General features: G+C 34.3%; 2 protein-coding genes across 4 annotated transcripts; both read right to left on the reverse strand.

Annotated features, from left to right (window-relative positions):
* Nucleotides 1-3,112: 3,112 nt before the first annotated feature.
* Nucleotides 3,113-4,135, reverse strand: LOC107858011. Its single transcript, XM_016702757.2, has one exon. It carries the CDS (start codon nt 4,133-4,135, stop codon nt 3,113-3,115), a length of 1,023 nt encoding a protein of 340 aa, XP_016558243.2.
* A 1,193-nt stretch (nt 4,136-5,328) lies between these two features.
* On the reverse strand, nt 5,329-12,181 carry LOC107859057 (dihydroceramide fatty acyl 2-hydroxylase FAH2). 3 transcript variants are annotated; one of them, XM_016703936.2, is made up of 7 exons: nt 11,644-12,181; nt 9,051-9,116; nt 7,473-7,565; nt 7,079-7,275; nt 6,842-6,947; nt 6,152-6,298; nt 5,329-5,746 (listed from the first exon to the last, which is right to left on the reverse strand). In XM_016703936.2, exons 2-7 carry the CDS (start codon nt 9,099-9,101, stop codon nt 5,630-5,632), a joined length of 711 nt encoding a protein of 236 aa, XP_016559422.1. In that variant the 5' UTR covers nt 9,102-9,116; nt 11,644-12,181; the 3' UTR covers nt 5,329-5,629. The 3 variants fall into 3 exon arrangements, with proteins under 3 accessions (XP_016559422.1, XP_016559423.1, XP_016559424.1); XM_016703937.2 differs by having other exon boundaries at nt 9,051-9,211; nt 11,644-11,797; XM_016703938.2 differs by lacking the exon at nt 5,329-5,746 and adding an exon at nt 5,806-5,893 and having other exon boundaries at nt 11,644-11,839.
* Nucleotides 12,182-21,789: the final 9,608 nt, after the last annotated feature.

The following is a 21,789-nucleotide window of genomic DNA, read 5'->3' on the forward strand; positions in this document are numbered from 1 at the left end:
CATAGACATGTCCTTTAACTTGGAATGAAATCACATCTATGACCTCCAACTTTGGGTGTGCACAAGTAGACACTTAAACTTGTATAAAGTTGAACAAGTAGACATATATGTCCTATACGTGGCAAATTCTTGTCCGACATGATATCTTACGTGTATTATGCCACATAGGACGTGTGTGTCTGCTTGTTAACTTTATACAAGTTTAAGTGTCTATCTGTGTACATCCAAAGTTGTAGGTCATAAATGTGATTTGATGTCAAGTTAAGGTCATGTATATGTATTATGCCTTTAAAAAAATACAGTCTTTTGCATTATGATGAATATGCACACATGCAAGTACATTCATATGTATCATGAACAAAAAATATATATTTTTTTAGAGAAAAGATATAAAAGGCAATACCAAAGTTGTCCCGAATTTTCAAGTAGACACTTAAAGTTTGTGGGGGTGTCTTATTACCCCACAAACTAATTTCAACTACAATAAATACACCACTTTGATGCATTTTCAGAGCAAGTGTAATGCCAACGAATAAAGGGCGCATGAATGGTTAAATTCTACCCCTAAATCAATATAAAACTGCCACGTGGCATTATATTATACCCCCAGTATAAAGCTACTACGTAGCATTACCAATTAAATTTTTTTTTTCTTCAATCTACATCCTCAAAACTTCCATTAATAGTCTCAAAACCTCCATTGATAGCAACTCATCTTCTCCAAACAAGAAGAAAGAAAGAATTCATCAATTTTCAACTATAGATCTATCACAATATCAACTTCAAACACAACAACAAATGAAAACAAGAAAACAGAGCAAATGTCTAACTTGAATGCAATCAAAATTGAAAATAAAGCGTAGATATGAGCACCAAAATTGAAAAAAAAAAAAAAAGAAAACTGGAAATATAAATGAAACAAATTTTGACTAAAATTCATTATGTTAAAAAATTGGTGTCACTTTCTACTTCTAAATGCGGTAAAAAAATTAAAATATATAACTATGCTGGAGAAGTGAAGATATTTTAAAATTTTTTGAAATACACAAATCATTGAAAAAAACAAGCAGTAAAAAAGTAAAAAGAGAGTGAAATGGTCGTGGAATTCAGCAGAGAAAGAAAAAAGAGGCGACCGTAGAATTTTCTTAGCGGTGAGATTCATCGGAGAAAGAAAAGAGAATGGAGAGTGAAATGAATTAAAATGTGAAAAAATTGAGTTTTTATCCGATCATTTATCAAACAGATAGAAAAAAGTGATAAATAGGAGGTGAGACACACACACCTAACATGAGAACACAACTGGAGTAAAAAGTGCGTATTTGTTATCGTTAGAACTGATTTCGTGGGGTAATAGAACACCCACAGAGTTAAAGCATTTTTTTACAAATTCGGGACTACTTCAATGGTGCTTTTATATCTTTTCTCTCTTTTTTTTTACTATGATACTCATGCACAAAAATACATTCCCATGTTTCATGAACAAATACTAATAAACTTCATATTATATATGAATTAGTATACTATGATACATTAGTATGCAACTACATTCATATGTATCATGAATAAAAAAATACTTTTTTTACTATGATACATATGCATGATGATACATTCGTATGTATCATGAAATTTATTTTAATGAGGTGATCTTCTTCTCCATCTTCACCACTACCCATTAACTCTCTCAACCTTCTTTGAAAAGCAGTTAAATATACCAACAACTCCTCCACTGCGATTGTTGTCTTTGCTGCCGTTTTCATCGAAAATCTAGCATCATTGCTCAATTTCTCCTTTTTTCTCTCAATGAGTATTGTCTTAAAGGGTTGACAAGCAGCAGACAGAAGGGTGATGCCATTGAAGTTGTCATCGTCATTGCTATGATTTCTCTGAAAACTATGAGATTTTTTAGCTTTTACAGTATGAAGATTTTTTAAAAGAATATGAATGTTTGTCAACATGAAACACATAGTAAAATTTCAAAATTTTAAGAAAACAAGATTAATAGAGATGAAAAAAATTGAACCATATTGTAAATTGCAAATGATAACATCTAATGAAAATTTTTTAATTTGATTTTTATTGTTTAAGATATTTAAGAATTTTTCTCTCATGATTTACTCTCCTAAATAAATGTCAATATATTACTTGTTTATTTAATATGTATCGAGAGAAAAAAGATAAAATATTAGATTTTATAAAATATTTTAAAAGATGAAGAATTTTATATAGTTATGTCTATTAAGTTTGTGTATTTGTGTAAATTATCTTTAAAACATTTCAAGATAGTGAACATGTACAATTGACCACAAGTTCTATGTTATAAATAAACGTGGAAATTATCAATTTCAAAGTTATTTCATATGTTGGAAAGTTTTTCCTAATGTTTTAATATTTTTTTCAACATTTTCCCTTTTATTTATTTGTTATTATTTTTGTTAGATTTTTATATATTTTCTGTTACATTATTTGTACAAATACATACTAAATTGTTAATAACTTATTATCAAAGTCTCTGTTTTAAAAAATTTATCAAGCGAGGACAAAAATTCAAGATCAGACACTTTTGGAAACAAAATTTTAAGATCGAATATTTTGGGGGACACTAGGCATAAGTTTCCTTGTGTATTTCCCACCTTTAATAAACCTTACGTGATTATAAATTCAAATTAATTAAAATCCATACGAATATGAGACATTGTGTAGAAAACTAAAACTAAAAATAAAATTTAGTGCGCCAACTTTTCCAAGCATAAATGAAATATTCACAACAATGGTTGGAAAAGTTGGGCATCTAAAACCATACCAACAACTTATGGTACAGATGGAGGGTTCAAACTCCATTAGTACCAAAATATTCCCTTCCTCTTTCCCCTTCCTCCCTTTATGCAATTATAAAAAAAAAAAAAAAGCATATTTCAAATCTAGTGTAGGTAGCAATTCAATTTGGGCATTTTGTGAATATTAGTAGCTTAGTTGATGGACAAATTTTAATCTTTGTATCAGAAACTTTACAAGACATAATACAAAATCAGCAGCTAAGTGATCAACCAACCAAATGTTGAGCATTCCACCAAGACTAATGATCAGCATTTCATAAGAAGCATAACTAAACTATCTAAATGAGCAAAACTTGTTTGGACATTATGCACCATGTTAGCGTAAACACAAGCGCAAATGTCCGGCCTCCGGTAAGGCCAACTAGAACAACCAAAAGGAGAACAATACTTGCCGAGTTCTGCACTTTTCTGGTTGAACTATCTACCTTAACTATGGTTGCATCAAACACTTGTTCTGAGCTTTCTTGACAATCATTGAAATCTTCAAGTTCTTCATTTTCCCTTATTGATATCACCTGACTCTCTAATTGCTTGCTTGTTTTCCTTCTTAAATTCTTTGCAAGAAATCTCTTCATCTTGGATTTCATCTCAAACTTATGAGATTTCAGTTTGCTACCCCTACTGGACTCGTCAGTTTTCTCCATAACACATTGAACTTCCTCTTCATGAGGGGGCTTTAGAACATGAATTTTAGCAACATCAGAAAAACGAGGTTTCGCTAGATTTTCTTGTGCCAATGGAGCCTTAAAAACACAATCTTTTTCCTCGTCTTCCATCTCAACCATTTCACTCCTTTGTGCTCCTGCACAAGGCATGCACAATCTATAGACGCATTCTCTCGAATATTCAAAGAAACACAACAAGAATGCTGACATGGTTATTCCCAGCACAAGCTTATTTGTTCCTAAAACCAGAACCACCACCAGAAAGATCTTCAGAAGGGCTATTAACACCTTATCTTTATCAACAGCTTCATCAAGATCAATTCTTTCACCTATTTCCGGACAGCCCTTTAACCGGGATCTCTTAATTGTGCAACGCCCCGGGGGAGGCGGAGTTAAAGGAGAGGATAAAGGCAAACTCATAGAAGATAGAGAGCTCAAAGGGGGCTCAGCCACCAGTGGAGACGGAGGCCTCTTTTTCTTGGAAGTTTTCATGAACCTTTGATGATTCTTGACCAAAAGATGCACAAGGGAAGTGGGGAAACCAGTCTGCACCATAAGAGGAGTGTGAGAACAAACATGGTCCTTTACCAATTGAGATATACTTGTCTTCTTCAACTTCTTCCATGGAAAAGACATGCTTGGAAATATCAAAATTTAGGCTCAATAAAAATCTTCAGTATCTGAGGAATTTTAATAGGGGAAATCCAGAGCAAAATCCTAAAGAAAGCTGAGACAAGAAGCAAGAGCATTACAAGGGTCAAGACATGATAGTGTTGGACTGTTGAAACATGACATGATCTTGGACAATAATATAGAGGGACTGAAGACTAATTTATGTCTGGTCACGCGTATCGATTTATAAATAAATAATAGATATTGGGAAGAAGCATAGAAGGAGAGAGGATGATTTAAAGGAATCTAAACAAATGTTTCAATAAGGCATGTTTAAATTGTAAATCATGGAGGAAGGTGGTGTGAAGTAGAAAGTGAAAACACTATAATTAGAGGGGGACAAAGGTTCAACTATGGTGCATTTCCTTTTCCTCTTTTTTCTTTTCAATGCACCAAAAGGCAACAACTTTAACTCTATATAAAGTATCTTTTGTTTTCATAGTCTTTGTTTGTATTCTTTCTTCTGTAGCAATTGCAAGATTGTGATTGGGGAAAAGACAGGAGAGAGAAGGGTAGGCATGAAACAACATTATACCTCATGATACATAAGCTTATTAATAATAATAATAAACAATATATTCCACTCAAAGAACTCCATCACATTTGCAACAACATACCAGCGTATTCCCAGTACACGTCAATCACATTTGTATATTCTCACTTGTTTATTGTCTTTTGTCCTGAGCCGGGGGTCTATCAGAGACAACCTCTCCACTTTTTTGGAGGTAGTGATATAAACTGCGTACATTTTACCCTCACCAGATCCCACTTTGTGGGAATACAAGATATGTTATTGTTGTTGTTTCTTTCAATCCAAAAGTTTGGTTTATGCCCTGAAATATCACGTGGAGAGCTCAGTATCAGCGTACAAGAGGAACCTCCTTGCATGATAATGCACTTTGCCATTAACGACCTTATAAAATAAGTCAAAACCAAAAAGGCACTAAAGCTCCCGCCATGCACCGGGTTCGGAGAGGGATCGGACCACAAAGGTCTATTATACACAGCCTTGCCCTGCTGCAAGAGGTTGCTTCCACCACTTGAACCCGCGACACTCGGCAACAACTTTACCAGTTATTCCAAAGCTCTCCTTCAAAATAATTCAACACCGTATATTGAAAATCTAGTTAGTCAAGTTACTCTACCGGGAAAAAGAATTGCCATGCATTCATCAGATTTTTCCTATTGCCAAACTGGTACAAGATTCAATAGTTTGCCAACATACAGCCCAATGATGAAGATAAATACAACCTAGAGGGACTAATGAACACAATGTTTTGCCGCCAAGCTATGTAACCGTTACACACGCTGTCACAAGGCTGAAATGCCAACTTCCAATTAAACTGTAACATGAATATAGTGGCATATAAAAAAATTGGAACTGGATTTCAAAGGAAAAGAAATTATAGGCTTCTAATAAATAGCGGTTGATGCTGTGATTCTCCTATCAAAAGTGAATCATCTGTTCTTGGCTGATTTTGAACGTGGTAGTGTTCCAAACACTTTGTCCCAGAAAGCGGAGGTGATGCCAAAACCTTTGTCCTGAATACGAAAATGATGATTCAAGTGATATTTCTGTGAAACAAGGGAAAAAATCACCGGTTAGGATCACAGAACAAGTTACGGACACAGCACCTTTTCAAGATTCATAATTGGGATGAAAATATCACTTCAAAACAACCCCAGTCCCGTCTCCGAGACAAACTCTAGGCAGATATTACCCTAACGAAAAGATTGAGCCACAAATTATAACCTGAAAAAAGTCTCAACTCTCAAGTACCACAAATGACTAACATAATTTGCAAACGCTATAACAGTTTCCAGTTGTTAGTTCAAAAATTTAACTAAAGAAACCAGCAGGGATCTAAAAGCATCTTCCCAAACTGACAATTTATCAACCTGAGAACAGACATCACAAAAAACTAACCAAATAACCACGATGAAGTCGTTAGATAGGTGTTAACAAACATATCGTCTTACCTTAAGACTTTTAGGCACTCCAATTGTTGGCTGTCCATGATGCAAGTAGTAATGAGTTACATCATACATAACATAGCCTAATAAAGCACCTCCAAACAAAGCAGGAGCAGCAGTGGGAGTTGCTAGGGATTTGACCAATTTCCACAACTGCAATTACAAAGTACAGTATCAAAAGTTGTGGGAAAAGCAAATAGTCATTGTTCTTCAGCGTACTTGCACAATTCAGCGTTAAGTATAGTCGTGGTCAAAATCACTTGCGAAAAGCAAATAAAAAGAACTAATGATTTCAACTTGCAACATTTTGTACATAAACTACCAACTTTGACTAGCTACTGAAGTATGTGAGTATCAAATCCCTTTAGTTGCTTTGGCCATGTTGACTCATCTGAAATCAAGCTAAATTTAGTCATATGGATTTTCAGGTAGATTCATGCAACATCTTGATGTATACCTTCCAAGCGATAATTCTTTTTAGTGTTTTTTCTTCATTTATTAGGCAGATAAGAAGGGCTTTGCCAAAGTTTGACCTCTGACAACCAAATGAAGCAACAATAATCTTTTATTTCACAAACGTGGTTTTAACCATTTGAAATTTAGACCTTTAGATTTGTATGAAATTATAATTTTTCTGGAAGAACAAAAGGTTCGCAGGTAATATAAGACGATGCTAAGATATGAAATCCAACATACTGGTACAAGGAGAATAGCTGTTGCAGCAGGAGGAAAAACAAGCCGTAGACCATCCATGGGATGCTTATGATGACAGCCATGAAGAAGATAATGAAAGGTGTTTCCCCTATAACAAAACATGAGTTTAAGCGTACGGGAATAAAGAACTTGAAGCAGAGGGAAACGTCAGGCACAAGAAGTGCAAACATGATACATTCCCTTCTCAGGTTACAAGAAAAGAACAGAGAGAGCACTAACCAATAGCTAGTTGTATGGATGTGGAAAAGAAAACGATGAAGAGTGTATTCCATCAATGTCCAGATGAAAATGCCAAAAGCCACAATCAGAGCCACCTCTGGAACAGTACAACCCATACGGATAGATGTGGAGATGCTATAGCACACAACTGGAAGCCATATGGTTGGAATTGCCCACCAAACTGTGCGAGTCAGAAACTGTTTCACAGATAAAAAGAATCAATATCTTATGTACATAGCTGGATGATGTGAAAAGGAATATCTCATGTGGGGGTGGGGTACTTGTATGTTATGCATTCTAGAAAGTTTTATATCAATCTTGTCTTGCATAGACACGTATGCCAAATGAAAATTCAAGCACAAAGAAAAATGAATAATTCTAACTGTAACAGTACCTCCCAAAAATCACTTTCAAAAAATCGAGGACCTTCCTTGGTAGGAATGGGCTGGTGAACCCACTCTTGATAAGCTTCCCCAAGGTGGCCAACCTGAGAGCACATTTGAGAAGTCAAAACATACAAGTGGTAATAAGAAAGTTATTTACTAATTTCAGACAGGAATGGAAGGGAATGGTTTGGGCCAAGGAACCTGTTAGACATGACAAAGAAGAGTTTGCAAAAACTTCATAGAACAAAAATAGGAGAGGAAGAACAAAAGGAGCTTGCAACAGTTAAACCATAAATAATTTCCATCCGAAAATCATGAGAAGGAAATACATCACCACATTTTATTCCTTTCTACCTCTTTTCTGTCATTCTTTTCTTAATTTTCTGAGTACTTTTACATAGAAAAAGGAAATGCCTTATGGAGCTCAATAATGACAGAAATAACAAGGCAAATATATCTGCTAATTCATACTGGAATAATCTTAATTGCATAATGAAAAGCCCTGATGATTAGCAGCAAAGAAGATGAAGGGACAGAAGGTAAACCTTAAAGACACGTGTGCAAATCTAAATAAAAGATACATCAAGCATCCCAAAAAAATGACGAATTGTGGAGTAAGAGGGTCAAATATTCTACTTTTCGGCAGATATTTTAACATAAATTTATCAACTTTATAAATTATTCAGAAACTACCAAAAAGTACTCCCTCCACCACATTTTTAGTGAATGCACTTGCTTAACTGGACATGGAGTTTAGGATGTGAATTTCACCCGTGTGCAATATATTAATGAGAGTGGATGAAAATAGTAGTAATGACTAATCACTAAAAAGTGAGTTTCATAGAGAAAGCATCATAGGTCAAAAGCTAAAATATTTAAAGAGTTTGAAATTCTTTCAACTGTGAAAAAAAATGTGTAGAATATATTTATTAACAGAACTCCATCAAATACGCACGATAATGAAGGAAAGAATAGAAGTCTTTTAAATAGAAGTCTTCTGAATATCATGTAACCTCTTGAAGATAAGTACAGACGTCTCTGTACCATCCATGAAATGACCCAAAATGGAAAGAGTGTCATGTGATTGGAGTGAATGGAATATGCTATATGTTTTGTAGTTATATATATCTCAAAGAGACCCCTAGAAAGTATAATACATAGAGTAAACATATTACTGTGGCTAAAAGGGTGTTTGGATTGGCGTATTTTTTAGTGTTTATGGCTTTATTAAGCTCTTTTTAATTTCTGGAGGTGTTTGGCAAAGACAAAAAATGTTTTTAAGCACTTTTTAAGGTTTAAAAAGTACATAAATAAGCTAAAAGTCAAAAGTTGGTTACTCCCAACTTAAGGCTTTTAGCTTATAAGCTACTTAAATAATGTCAATCCAAACACCCCCTAAAACATAGTCCCAACTATTAGGTGGCTGTAAATTACAACGTTTTATAATTAGCAATAATTTTTAAAATTATTTGATAAATTTGAGAAGGAACTGTAGTTAAGAAAATCTCTGAATTCATTATGTTTAATAGTATCAAATAAAATAGGATGGAAAAAAAATATATACGGTGTAGACTGTAGAGTTTTACCTGGAATACAAGTGGTTTATCTAAATCCACTTTGAAGCCTTCTGCAACCATCGTGAGACACAGCAGCTAATTGATGGATATAGCAAAGGAAACAGAAAGTAGTTACAATGCTGCTAAGATATGGTTCTACATGAAATATTTGATTAGAAGTTCAAGAGCACCTACAAAGATGAGAACAGTTCCAATAAAGAAAACAGAAGACAGATCATATAGCCACCCATAAGGAACTATTTGATGATTTTATCTTTAAAAATTTTACTCGGAACACATCTTGGCACTTGGTGAGTCATTTTATCTCTTTGGGCACTTAAGTTACACTAATCAAGTAGTTTCATCATTAAGTCCAGACAAGATTTCAAGCTATATTTACTTCAGGGTGCTCTGGGAGGACTACTAACTCAAACAAAAATACCTTCACCTACTTCATTACAACTGTTTTCAAGGAAAATTTTGGTAAACTGCACAAGTACGCTTCTTCTTCTTCTTCTTTTTTTTTTTTAAATGAAACAAGTGTATTTTGACCGAGCAAACATCATTTACCTTATATATGATTTATTTTAACAACTATGATGTCCGGGCCAAATTACGTGCACCTCAACTAATTCCACCAGATACCTGTCACCTCCCACCAGCAACAGATACCAGGTAACTCTGTCCATTAAGGCTAAAACAGATGGGAAGAAATCAACTAGAGTTTGTCTTCGTTAGGAATTGAACCGAGACTTCATGGAGCTCAACGCACATCATTGAACCGCTAGACCACACCTTGGATGCATGTAATTTATATATGATATTAAATGTAATTGTGAAAATCAAGAAAAAGAAGTAATAAGTCTCATATGATTGTTGAGCATTTGACCTATCCCAAGTAGCTCCTAAACTTAAAGGTCAACTTTTTATTTTTTTTGACAATTGCTTTAAGGTGAAAATTCAACAAGGAAAGCATCAAGAGTAAGAATGGGGATTTTGTTATGTCAAAGTATCTGGATCCAAAAGTAAAAGTGAAAGTAAATTGCTCTCACTAGATTGAAGTTTAACTAACATAAAATAGGAAAACCAAAATATTTAAAGGGGAAATAAGGAAGTTATTGGTAACCGGGGAATAGACAAACAATGGCAAAAAAAATGGTGCAGCTCTGATTGTTTCTTTTCAGTTCTTAACTACTAATAATATCTTGTAAATAGCTTAGGTGAACTGGTCTTATTTATCAAGCTGCTATCTTTCAAAGGAAAGAATGGTAAGAGCTTCAGAGGAACCATAAACTGTAAATAAACAAGCCAGAGAAAAGATTGGAGAAAGTATCAACCACAAAAAATTGATTTTCATAACACAAGAAATTGCCTCTCTACTTCTTCGGGGGTAGTGGTATGGACTGCGTACATTATGCCCTTCCCAGACCCCATTATGTGGGAATATACTGGGTTTGTTGTTGTTGCCAGTTTATAGAAGAATCAAGAATGCGTCAGATTTTCAGTATATCAGTCTTAGAACATTGGATAAAAGGCATACTCGAAAATGATCTCCTTTGCAAAAATTAGATGAATGTATCAGGAAGTTACATATACTTGCAGAGTCCTGCTAGTTACTTTTTACAAGCAGAGGAGATTCGTGCATTCTCCAATAAACTTCAAATTGTCGTATTCACGTTTGTTTGACCAAAATAAGGATAACGAGAAAGAAAATGTAACTGATTAGTTAAAATCACACATTATATTTGATATTGTTCGAACCTAAAGTCATAAATTATGCAAAAGCAACTTGCTCATAATTACGTACTTGGATCAGTCTTAAAATCATAAGCCTTTAATTCTTTAAATTAACATCATGAATTATATCAGAAGCTGAGGTTATGGAGACTGGTAAGCTTGTAGGTGTGCTTTATGTCAATTCCAAGTTGAGCTACTATCACTCCCTTCATTTCAATTTATTTGTCTTAAATATAGGTTCGTTTCAAAAAGAATGTCTTTCTCCCTTTTTAGCAACTCCTTAATTCTAACTTCAATTTGTCTTTCTTTTTTTAATAACCATGGAGTCGGGGTCAATTTCGTGCACCTTAACAAAATCCACTAGATGCCTGCCACCTCCCACCAGGAACGTATAACAAGTAATTCTCCATGAACGATGGGACAGATGGGAAGATACCAGGTAACTTCAATTTGTTTAAGACCGCGAGGTTAAAGGCATTGAGGTACATTCTACATATTTAACTTAAAAAGGCCACAAGATTCAAAAGTCGAATTAGAGGGTGATACCCCAAACCAACACAATTCGACAAAATGACCCCATAAATTGGGGAGGAGGGGTGATCTAGATTAGGATCTTTACTTTCTTAAACTCCGCCCATACAAACAAATTGAAAGGTAGGCAATACAATAGTCAGGCCAGCAGCAATGCATCAACAAAACATGAATTTCAAGAATCCAATTTACATGTAAAGAACCAATTTTTCTTCACAAACCATGAATGAAATCCACAATGCACATTCACTCACCGTTTAATCCACACATAAAAAAACAGAAAAAGACATGAATCTCAGAACCCCACATCTCTAACAACATAGATCTATTACATAAATGGCCAAAAAATACTTACAGAGAAAAATGCAGGTCAGGCTTGTGATTTGTCAGCACAGATTTTTTTTTTCTAAATTGAAAGGATCCCGTGTTCCAGCAAGAAAGGACCCTTTCTCTCTTTCTCTCTCTCTCTACGTGCAGACCACAAAACACAAAACTGCTTGGCTGTATGATGTGATGTTTTTAAGAGTCACTATTTATACTTATCTTTTTCTGATTCTCCGTTTCATTTTATGCGGCAAAGCTATTTAAAAATAAAATAAAAAATAATTTTAAAACTTTAGCTAAATCAATTCTTAAATATATTTATGGTGAAGGATAAAGAGGAATTTAATATTTTATTATTTTTAATTATTTAACACGATACTTTTTGAGTGAATTAGAAAAAAATGTGTCATGTAAAATAAAATGAAGAAAATAATTAATTTTTCATCTGCTTTTTAAGCTTATTTTTTTTGAATTGGTTATTGAAAGACGTTGGCCGCAGATTTTGGAACAGCTGTTTGGGGGTAATTGGGGTGAAAAGAAGGCAAACAGATGCAGACAGTCTGGCTTGTCATGGGAAGTAGTACAACTCAGCCATGTCAAAATAGTTGGATGTGCGTGAAATAGTAGTAACTTTGGATTTTGGCAATTCATATGATTACTCAAGGAGAATAAAATATTTATTAGGGTGTATACAATATGAAAGGAAAATATTTTTTTATGAAAAATAATTTTATTACTTATTTTTTTAATGCTTGGTTAGTAATTTAAGTATAATTTTGGCAAGTACGATGATTGCGGACCCAAACCTATGTCCCTACCCAACCCCAATATTGACCCGAGACATGATTTTGATTTTGATCTTGATCTAGGATTCGATACCAACATTGACTCGAGACTCGAATCCAAGACCAAAATTAAGATTGAGATCCCAATACCAAGACTACATATCCAATCCTAAGCTCAATCCCGACCTCGTGATCCAAATCCCAACCTCAAGACAACACTCTAAGATCTCAATCTCAAGACTTGAAACCTATTCCCAACCCCAAACCTCAAGACCTAATTTGACTCGAAGTCCTGAGTCCAATTTCAAGACCGAACACTAACTTGTAACTTGGTTGAGTCTTGGGTCGAGATCGAGTTTTGAGCCGGGATCGGGGGTTGGATCATAGTTCTAGGTTAGGGTCGAATAGGGTCTCAAAGAGGCCATTAAATTTCGAGTAGGGTTGAGTTGTGATTGAGTATCATATTGGGACCCATATTGAGATGGATCTCAGATTGGACTACCGTGTATCGTATCTCAAGTTAGTCCAGGTTGGGATGGCTGGCGTTATGAGGTGGTAGGTTGAGGGCCTAGTGATTAGGGCGGTTGGGTGAATTTGGTAGGGGTGGGGGAGGGGGCGGGGGTAGATGTGGTAAGGTTGAAATAGAATTTAGTTAAATATTTTTTCTACTTTTCGTAGGGAAGTCATTCTCCCGAAAAGAGACAAATATACCCTCAAACTATGATAAATGATACGTATATACCCTCTGTCAAATTTTGGGTACACATATGCCCTCACCGTTAATGAAATGGTACATATACACCCCTCATACCAATGGTAGGGGCATATGTTTACCCAAAGTATGATGGAGGGTATATACGTACTATTTATCATAGCTCGGGGGTTTATTTGTCTCTTTTCTATTTCAATTTTTTTATTTCAAATTATTAACCCAAACCCTCTACTTCACCCAATAAAACCACTACCCGATCCGATCCATTAAAGTCTAAGAGAAACCTAGCTAATAGACGCAATTTTCTCATCCCTATAACGATATACAAATACAATACAATAACACTTACTACTGTCAATTTAAAAAAAAATCATTAACCCATAACACCAAAAAACAACACCAAATAAATTGAACCCCTTAGGTTTTAATTTTCTGTGAAATTTAAACGGGAAGGCACCACTCATCATTAGTCACCATCACATAGCCACTGTCTTCGTCGAACCGAAAACACCCTACCGGCGATCCATCGTCGCAGCCTCAGCTCCGCCCATCTCTGTTCTAATCTCCACTCTCTCCAACCAGTAAACACCAACTAGTAGTAGCGATCAACCACTGCAATTTGATAAGATTAACTTCTTATCAGATTTGGTACAAAAAGTAGAGGTCGGATCGAGTTGGTTTGAAGTCAAGTTCGATGAGTTCAATAGGTTGGATAGTGGGTTAGGGTTAATTATTTAGGATAAAAAATTAAAACAAAAAAAATATACCCCAAACTATGATAAATGGTATGTATATACCTTCCTTCATACTTTGGGGTACTAATATGTCTCTACTGTTAGTATGAGGGACATATAGTACCATTTCATAAACATTAGGTGCATATTTGTACCTAAAGTATGACGGAAGCTACATACGTACCATTTATCATAGTTCGAGGGTATATTTGTCCCTTTTCCGTTCCTTGAATTGAAGAAAAATAAATTCATTTAGAAAATGGGATAAGGTTGTATATGCCCCTGAACTTTAATAATTGGTACAGATATACCCTCCGTCATACTTTAGGTATAAATATACCCTTGCCGCTAATAAAAAAGGTACATATATACCCCTAAACTTTGATAAATGATACAGATATACCCTCCATGATACTTTACATGACTGTAATATGGAACACCAAATAATGTTATGAATATGATTATTAATTGTTTTAGGAATTTTGATAATAAAAAAAATGTGAAAGTAATGAAATAAAGACCATTAAACTTTACATTACTTTAAGAAAATGTCTTTTTAGTTTCTTAACTTGCATATTTAATATACTGTGCTTGAAAGATTTAAAAGATAAATGGAGAGGAAAAAAATAGAGAGAACTCCCCAAAAGAAAAAAAATATATTATTGTATTTCTTGGCCAAAGAGATGCGTTATATTATTTTATATATTTTTGGCTTTATAAGTATTATAGATTAATTGTTTAGTTAGATATAAATAAGATACTCTAACATGAAAAAATTGAAGAAAAAGTGTCTTTTAAGTCTTCAATGAAGAATTGGTGACATTGACCAACTTAAAGGGTAAAACATAATTAGAAAACTTGATTAAGTTAATTGTGAACTTGATTAATATTTTCAAAACTTTTTAATCTTTTCAAAAATATAAATCAACCCATAACCCTCTCTTTTCCAAATCAACCGTCTCTCTCCTCTCTCTCAACTCTCACTCAACCAACAGTTCTGCAAAATTTCTCCCTTCAATTTCCAGCGACTTCAAGCAACAGAGATAAATAGCCGGGCGAGTTTCTTTTCTATTTTCAACCGTCAATCGACATGACAAGTAATGTTCTCCGGCGACAACAACTTCGAGTTCTTCGTCATCCCATTTCTTCTTTCACACGTAAAAAATTATGTCTTTTTAGTTATGAAGAAATAGAGGAACTTGAACCAACTTCTTTTCTAGTATTGATTAACAATTTCAATATTTTTTGCTTAAATTTGAAATGTGGACTAAATAAAATCTTATTTTCTGGCATTTCATCTTTACTCTTTTCGGTGTGGAATATTATTTTTTGTTATTACTGTAGTTCTTGTTGTTGGACTGTTAATTCAATTTTTGTTGGTGATTTTTTATCATCGTTGATGTTCTTAGTGTGTGTGTGTTGTGTTGGTGTTGTTGGGTTAATTTTTTATTTTTCTTAATAAAAATGTTGTTGCAACAGACGAACTATCTGACGCAACATATGAACCATCTGATGCAACATATGAAATATCTGACGCAACATATGAAACATCTGATGCAAAATATAGAAATTTAATGCAATGCATGAAAATCTGATGGTACAATGAAAATATGATGCAACAGATGAACAATCTAACAAATCATTCATCTGTTGCGACAGACGACTTTTTGGTTTGGAGAAAATCTAAACAATATTGATCCAACAAAGAATTCATTTGGCAACAGATGAGTGATCTATTTTTATTGTTTCTAATGGATTACTCATCCATTGTAATAGGTTAGTTATATATTGCAACAGATAACCTACCTGGGGCAACAGATGAGTGATCTATTTTTATTGTTTCCAACGAATTACTCATCCGTTACAACAGGTTGGTTACAGGCTGCAACAGATAACCTACATGGTACAACAGATTAGTGATCTATTTTTATTATTTCCAACGGATTACTCATTCGCTGTAACAGGTTGGTTATATGTTGCAACAAATAACCTATCTGGTACAATAGATAAGTGATCTGTTTTTATTATTTTTAATAGATTACTCATCCGCTGCAATAGGTTGGTTATATGCTGCAACAGATATCCTACCTGGTGTAACAGATGTGTGATCTGTTAGAAATATTATTTATTATTGTATATGTTTGATTTACTGTTATCCCTTTTTAATGATGCATTAATTAATTGCAATTTTTTTGATGTTCTTATTAATTTTGGATAATATGGCTCCCAAAAGAAAAAAAATCAAATCAAGTCCAAGTAAAGGAATAAGTAAAACAGCTAGGCTACATCCATCACTCTATGAGCTTGCCTTACAAACGTTCTCTCAATACAGTGCGATGGTTCCACAGATTTAACAGGTGATTTCGTGGTTAAGTCGGCCATGGAAAAATCTTTCAACGCCTTCAGAAAAATACTTCAAGAATAAAAATTGGATGCTTATTTCAGGGATAGCTGCTTTGGGCAATATCTTGATTTGTCGGAGGACAACAATGCTCATTTTCAAATAAAAATGGTACATGATCTTCTCAAGCGTAGGTTTATGTATGAAAACAAAGATAAGATGGATGAGGTATGGATAAATTACTATGAAATGTCTGTTTGTTTTGGTTGGAAGGAGTTTGCCATAGTCACTGGATTAAAATATTATCCTTCTTCTCCTTCTCAATTTATACCTATTCTAACCCCAAAAAAAAACCAACCCACACATCCAAAAAAGTCAAAGGCAATTCGAGTGATCGTGATGACCTGGTGTCCCTTGTTGGTCCAAGCTTCAAAAACATAAATTTGATAGAAGCGCTGAAAGGTAAAAGATTTTCAAAGAAGCACAAGCAATCATTATGCTTGGTTTGATTTGTACATAATGTTCTTTGGGCAAGAGACGTTAACAATGACATACCACTTGGTTTGATAAAGCTCTCCTAGGATCTTGAGGCATTTAACAGCTATCCTTGGGGTTATGAAAACTAAAAAATGACTGTCAAATATTTGTTGATTCTGTTAATGCCAAGGACATCTACTTATATGGCTTTTCATGGGTTTTCATGGTAAATATTTCTTTTATCATGATATGATTCATTTTTTTATTCAATAACGTTTTTCATTTATTGGCTTTATTTTATAGGCTTGGGCATTTGAAGTCATTCCTTATTTGAGACAACAAGGAACTACCAGGAAGAAGTTTCATGTCCAAGAATTCTAAGATTGTTGTCGGCCAAAACTGATAAAAACATAAAATTTCTTGATCTCTTCAACCCCCCGAAGGAAGCAGTAAGTTTAATTCTAATTATAATTAATGATTTTCTTAAAATGATTTCATCATTATTCTAATATATGTACTGATTTATTTTAGATTGTCTATCTGTGGCTTGTTCCGACCAATCGAGAGTTGAAGATCCCAGTTTTTCTTACTTTAGGGCCTGTGCAAATTTTATCGGACCCTAAGGTCATTGATAGAATAAAGGAGGAATTGTTTGGATCAATAACCATTACAAGAAAAATAATTTTGGAGGGTGGACTTATTTTTGTTGATGATGGTAGTGGTAGTGATAGTAGTGCTCTTCTTACAGTTTTTGAAATAACAAATCATTATGATTATGATTATATTGGTAATACAAATTTTGCCACTTCTAGCGAATGTTCTGCATGCAAATGTCAAGACTGTAAGGAAAAATATGATGGAGTGATTAATGCCATTAATGAATTAACTTTTTCGTAAAGGAAATGATATCTAAGAGAGGTGTCATTCAATCAAAGAGGATTTCATATCCATACACTCCACTAGGGACCAAGGTGGCTAAGAGGAGAAGGAAAGAAATTTTCAAGACATCATCAAGCATTAAAAAAAGCAAAATTGTAACTCCTTTGTCTTTATCTTTCACCTTTGATTAATGTACAAGGGCCACAGGACACAACATGAGCTAAAGAAGGTAAATGCATATCATTTGTTCCAACAAATAAATAGACACGTCTATTTTAACAGACTATACATCTACTGAAAATTATCAAACAGATATATACATCTGTTGCAACTGTCGTATAACATGTTGCATCAGATGCGTTATCCGTTGTAACATATGTCCTTCTGTTTCAGGAAAACAAGAAATTCTTAGTACTATTTTAATTTATACCAACATTGCAATAGATGGGTCATCTGTTCAAAATTATCATACAACTTTGTTTTACCCGTTCGAGTTTGTCCCAACAGATGATCCATCTGATGCAACAGATAGATAATCTATTGTATGTCTGTGATTAGCATTGAAAGTTCTAGCTTTTTAGTGGATATCACAGTAGAAGCTACTGCTGAACAACATAATATCACAGTTGATAATCCATCAACTTCTTTCAAAGAAGAAAAAGTGGAAACTGTCAGTTCAGGAGAACGGAAGAATTACCCATTTGAAGGGTACAACATCTCAGATGAGGCTCCAAGAAAACTAACAAAGTTGGTCAATGAATATTCGGAATGGATTGTCGATGGGATGTTAAAGCATCATGCCGGTAGGTACATAAATCAGCATTTAAAGACATTAATCTATACAATTCTTGTTGTCAAAATATGACACTAACACATATAAATCATGTAGAAAATAAAATGACAAACAATACAAAGTGAACGAATCGAGTCTTGATTTTGATATATTCGACTTTATTGTTGCACATTTCGGAATGAAAAATTGGTTCTATTTGATGTCACAGCCTCAAACTTGCAGAAATGATGAGGTTTAAATGCCATAAATATTACTATTAATTAATACTTTATTTAATTACATCTGTGTATTAATTTTATTATCATGTAATCTGAAATATTTGATAATATGTGCAGCATATCGATGTCATTTTTTACTACCTCTGAAAGAAGTCCAAGTTGCAAATACAAGAATAATATAGATACACGACAAACAATTATTTATACAAAGTTTACATCAATAAGGCCTACGATAGATTTTGTCAACAACAATCGAAAGTTTTCCTAACTGAGGAATGCTTAATCAACATTATCAAAGGTTTAGCATTTCAGCTGGCTTACCTTGGAATTTGATCGACGAAGTGTACATCCTAATTAATTGCATGGATGAATTCTATTTGGTGTTAGCTGTCGTCGTTCTAAAAGAAAGGTGCATCTGAGTTTATGACTCGATATCGGGAAGGAGACGTTCTGCACCGTCATCACAGATACAAAAGCTGGCCAAAATATTGCCTACTTACCTTGATATGAGTGGCTTTTTGGACTAAAAAGTTCTTACTAATTGGTCGACGATTGAAGCATACCGAAATAAAATAGGTAATTCATTGATGTAGAATATGTTGAAGGAATTGCTCAATAACCCATTAGTATCCTATAAGTATCATGATTTAGTTTCATTTCATAAGTTTCACAACGCTTACATGAACTGCAAGATATTGATTATCTATTTTTTTTAAAATACAGGAATTGTGATCTTTTTGTTGCCGCTTATGTCGAGTATTTGAGCAATGGATTACAAGTACCAAATGATGGACTTGATGCTAGATTACTCCGCAAAATATATGATGCTCTTTTATGGAAATACGGAGAAACGAAAGCTCAGAAATCATATGCAAGCGATATTAAAGATCCACGACGACTAAAGCCGAATTCCAAAGCACCGGATGAAGAACAACTTGTCCATATTGAGTAGATCTTCATAGCTTGAGTCTGTCAAAGTAATAACCTCTCCTTTGTAATTTTTGGCACCAAAGGTTAAATTATTGATTTATTTGTAGAGTAGATCATTTGTACTCATAATGATTTTTTTACATTTCATTTATTTGTTGAGTTATTTCATGTAATTTCTAATGGTTTCAATTTATTTAACGTTGTCTATGAATATAATTTAATCCTTAATATTGAACTTATTAATTGAAATGGAATACTCCATTGTTGCATCAGACGGCATGTCTGTTGAAAATTATCAAACAGATTTAGACATATGTTGCAACATGCAGGTCATCCGTTGGAAATTATCAAACATGTCTTCCTACTTTTTTATTTTTTCCAATAGATTACCTATCAGTTGCAACAAATAGACAATATGTTGCAATAGATAGTATATCTATTGCGATAGAGACCAAGAGACATCTGCATAATACAACATATGACCAACCTATTACAATAGATAATTAATCTGTCACAACAGATATATTATTTGTTACAATAGATAGACAATCTGTTGCATTATAAAAAATCAACTTTTGTCAAACACAAAAAATTGTTATGGTGTTTGTCTTTGTACATCTTATTCTTTATACATAGGCTCCAAGCATTTAGTTAGTACCCCATAAGCCCAGCTCTCTTGCATGTTTTCTACAATGACGTCGCACAAATCAAATATTTTTGTGCCGGTCGACAAATATTCAATGTATGCAAGTGAGTACGACTCGCACGCAGCACCAATTTTATTTTTTTGAAGCTGCATGCCCTTATTTCAACTTTCAAAATCCCATGGTTTCTTCACCAAGACTTTCGCTGACAAATGATCCATTAGCTTACTCTGCCTCAATAAGCTGGGGAGCAACAGCAACAGTGGCTGCACGTGGATAAAAAAAGCAGTGTCATAGAAGATAGGTAAGTTGCAGTCATAAACCTTAATCTTTCCCTTCATGAGAAGTATCTCAACAACGAGAAAATATTTGACTTGCACATTCATGACTGCAAAAATTCTCTTTGCTTTATTCCAGCTCTTGTCGTGTGGATATGGCCTCTTTCCTTTAACACAGTTAATCATATCTTCCTCCTATTTGTACGTAGAAACTAACCAATCAAATCCCAGTCCACTAGGAGTTTTAGCTAGATCCTTGAGCCTATTGTACCTATTCTTGAAATTATTGTAGAAGTTGAGGTCCATTATTCTATCGGTAGCATCATAAGAATCTGGGTACCCTAATTGCCTATCCCTCATGTAGCAGAGAATTTCATCAACAGACTGTGATATAAGATTACAATTTTTAAATAGGTTAGTAATTCTAAAGAAGAACAACACAGTGAAAAGATGCAATGGATGGTCCACCTGTTACTGCGGGTTCTCTGAATCAGTTCACAGATTACCCAGCTAATACAACTTATGCAACAGATGTTTAATAAATTGCAATAGAACAACCACCATCTGAACCAGAATATCTATCTGTTGTAACAGATGACACATCCGTCGTGTAACTTCTTCTTCATAGAGTAAATTAGAATGCTAGGTTAGGAAAAGTAAATTTACCCTATCCACGTACCACTTATGTATAACTGTCATACTCCTGAAGTCTTAGTAGTCAAATGTATGCATGGTGTATTTTTCTGCAGGTTCCTTCTTCTTGGGATACTTGACATTTCATAGTTCCGTCCTCTCTTCGTTGCTAAGTGTTGCCTATATGTCCACCTTCTTCAGTAGCTCCGGAACCTCAACAACTTTTGGAGAGGAAGGAGTTGCAATCTATTTTGTTTTTAGATTGGAGAGTATTTGGCTAATTTTTTTTTCTTCCTCCTAACTGCTACTATAGGAGTGTATGGCTCCTTCACCTTCTTGGATGGTATGACACCCCTCTTGGATTTCAATTCCTCGACAACTTTAGAGATATTCTCTAGTTTTTTTAGAAGTTTACTCTTTATGTTCTTGCATATATTACATTTGCAATAAGAACATGAGGGTGAAGAGGGGTGAGAGGGACCACTGTAAGGGTGAGAGGGATCGGTGTATGGGTGAGAGAGACCTGTGTAGGGTGATTTCAAATGTATTTATTTTTTCTTGAGCATCAATATGCTCATCATTATGACTGGAAATAGCATCAGCATCATGATGGTTGTCACCAACATCAACAACTCCACCAACAACACCCCCTTGAAAAAGCACCCAGATCTATTGCAGTAGGTTGGTCATGAAGAGCTTCAACATTAGGCTGACATTGCCTAACTGCTCTTCTTATGACTGTTGTTCCAACCA

The sequence above is a fragment of the Capsicum annuum genome, chromosome 2 (assembly GCF_002878395.1).
Source record: "Capsicum annuum cultivar UCD-10X-F1 chromosome 2, UCD10Xv1.1, whole genome shotgun sequence".
Lineage (NCBI taxonomy): Eukaryota > Viridiplantae > Streptophyta > Magnoliopsida > Solanales > Solanaceae > Capsicum > Capsicum annuum.

What these genes read in the sequence shown, in the direction of transcription:
- LOC107858011 (XM_016702757.2), bottom strand. Translation starts at nt 4,135, where the DNA reads ATGTCTTTTCCATGGAAGAAGTTGAAGAAGACAAGTATATCTCAATTG.
- LOC107859057 (XM_016703936.2), bottom strand. Translation starts at nt 9,101, where the DNA reads ATGGTTGCAGAAGGCTTCAAAGTGGATTTAGATAAACCACTTGTATTC. An exon ending in TTGAAAGTGATTTTTGGGAG is followed by an intron (nt 7,276 to 7,472) that starts GTACTGTTACAG and finishes TCTGTGAAACAG; the next exon opens with TTTCTGACTCGCACAGTTTG. An exon ending in GAGTGCCTAAAAGTCTTAAG is followed by an intron (nt 5,747 to 6,151) that starts GTAAGACGATAT and finishes CTTGTTTCACAG; the next exon opens with AAATATCACTTGAATCATCA.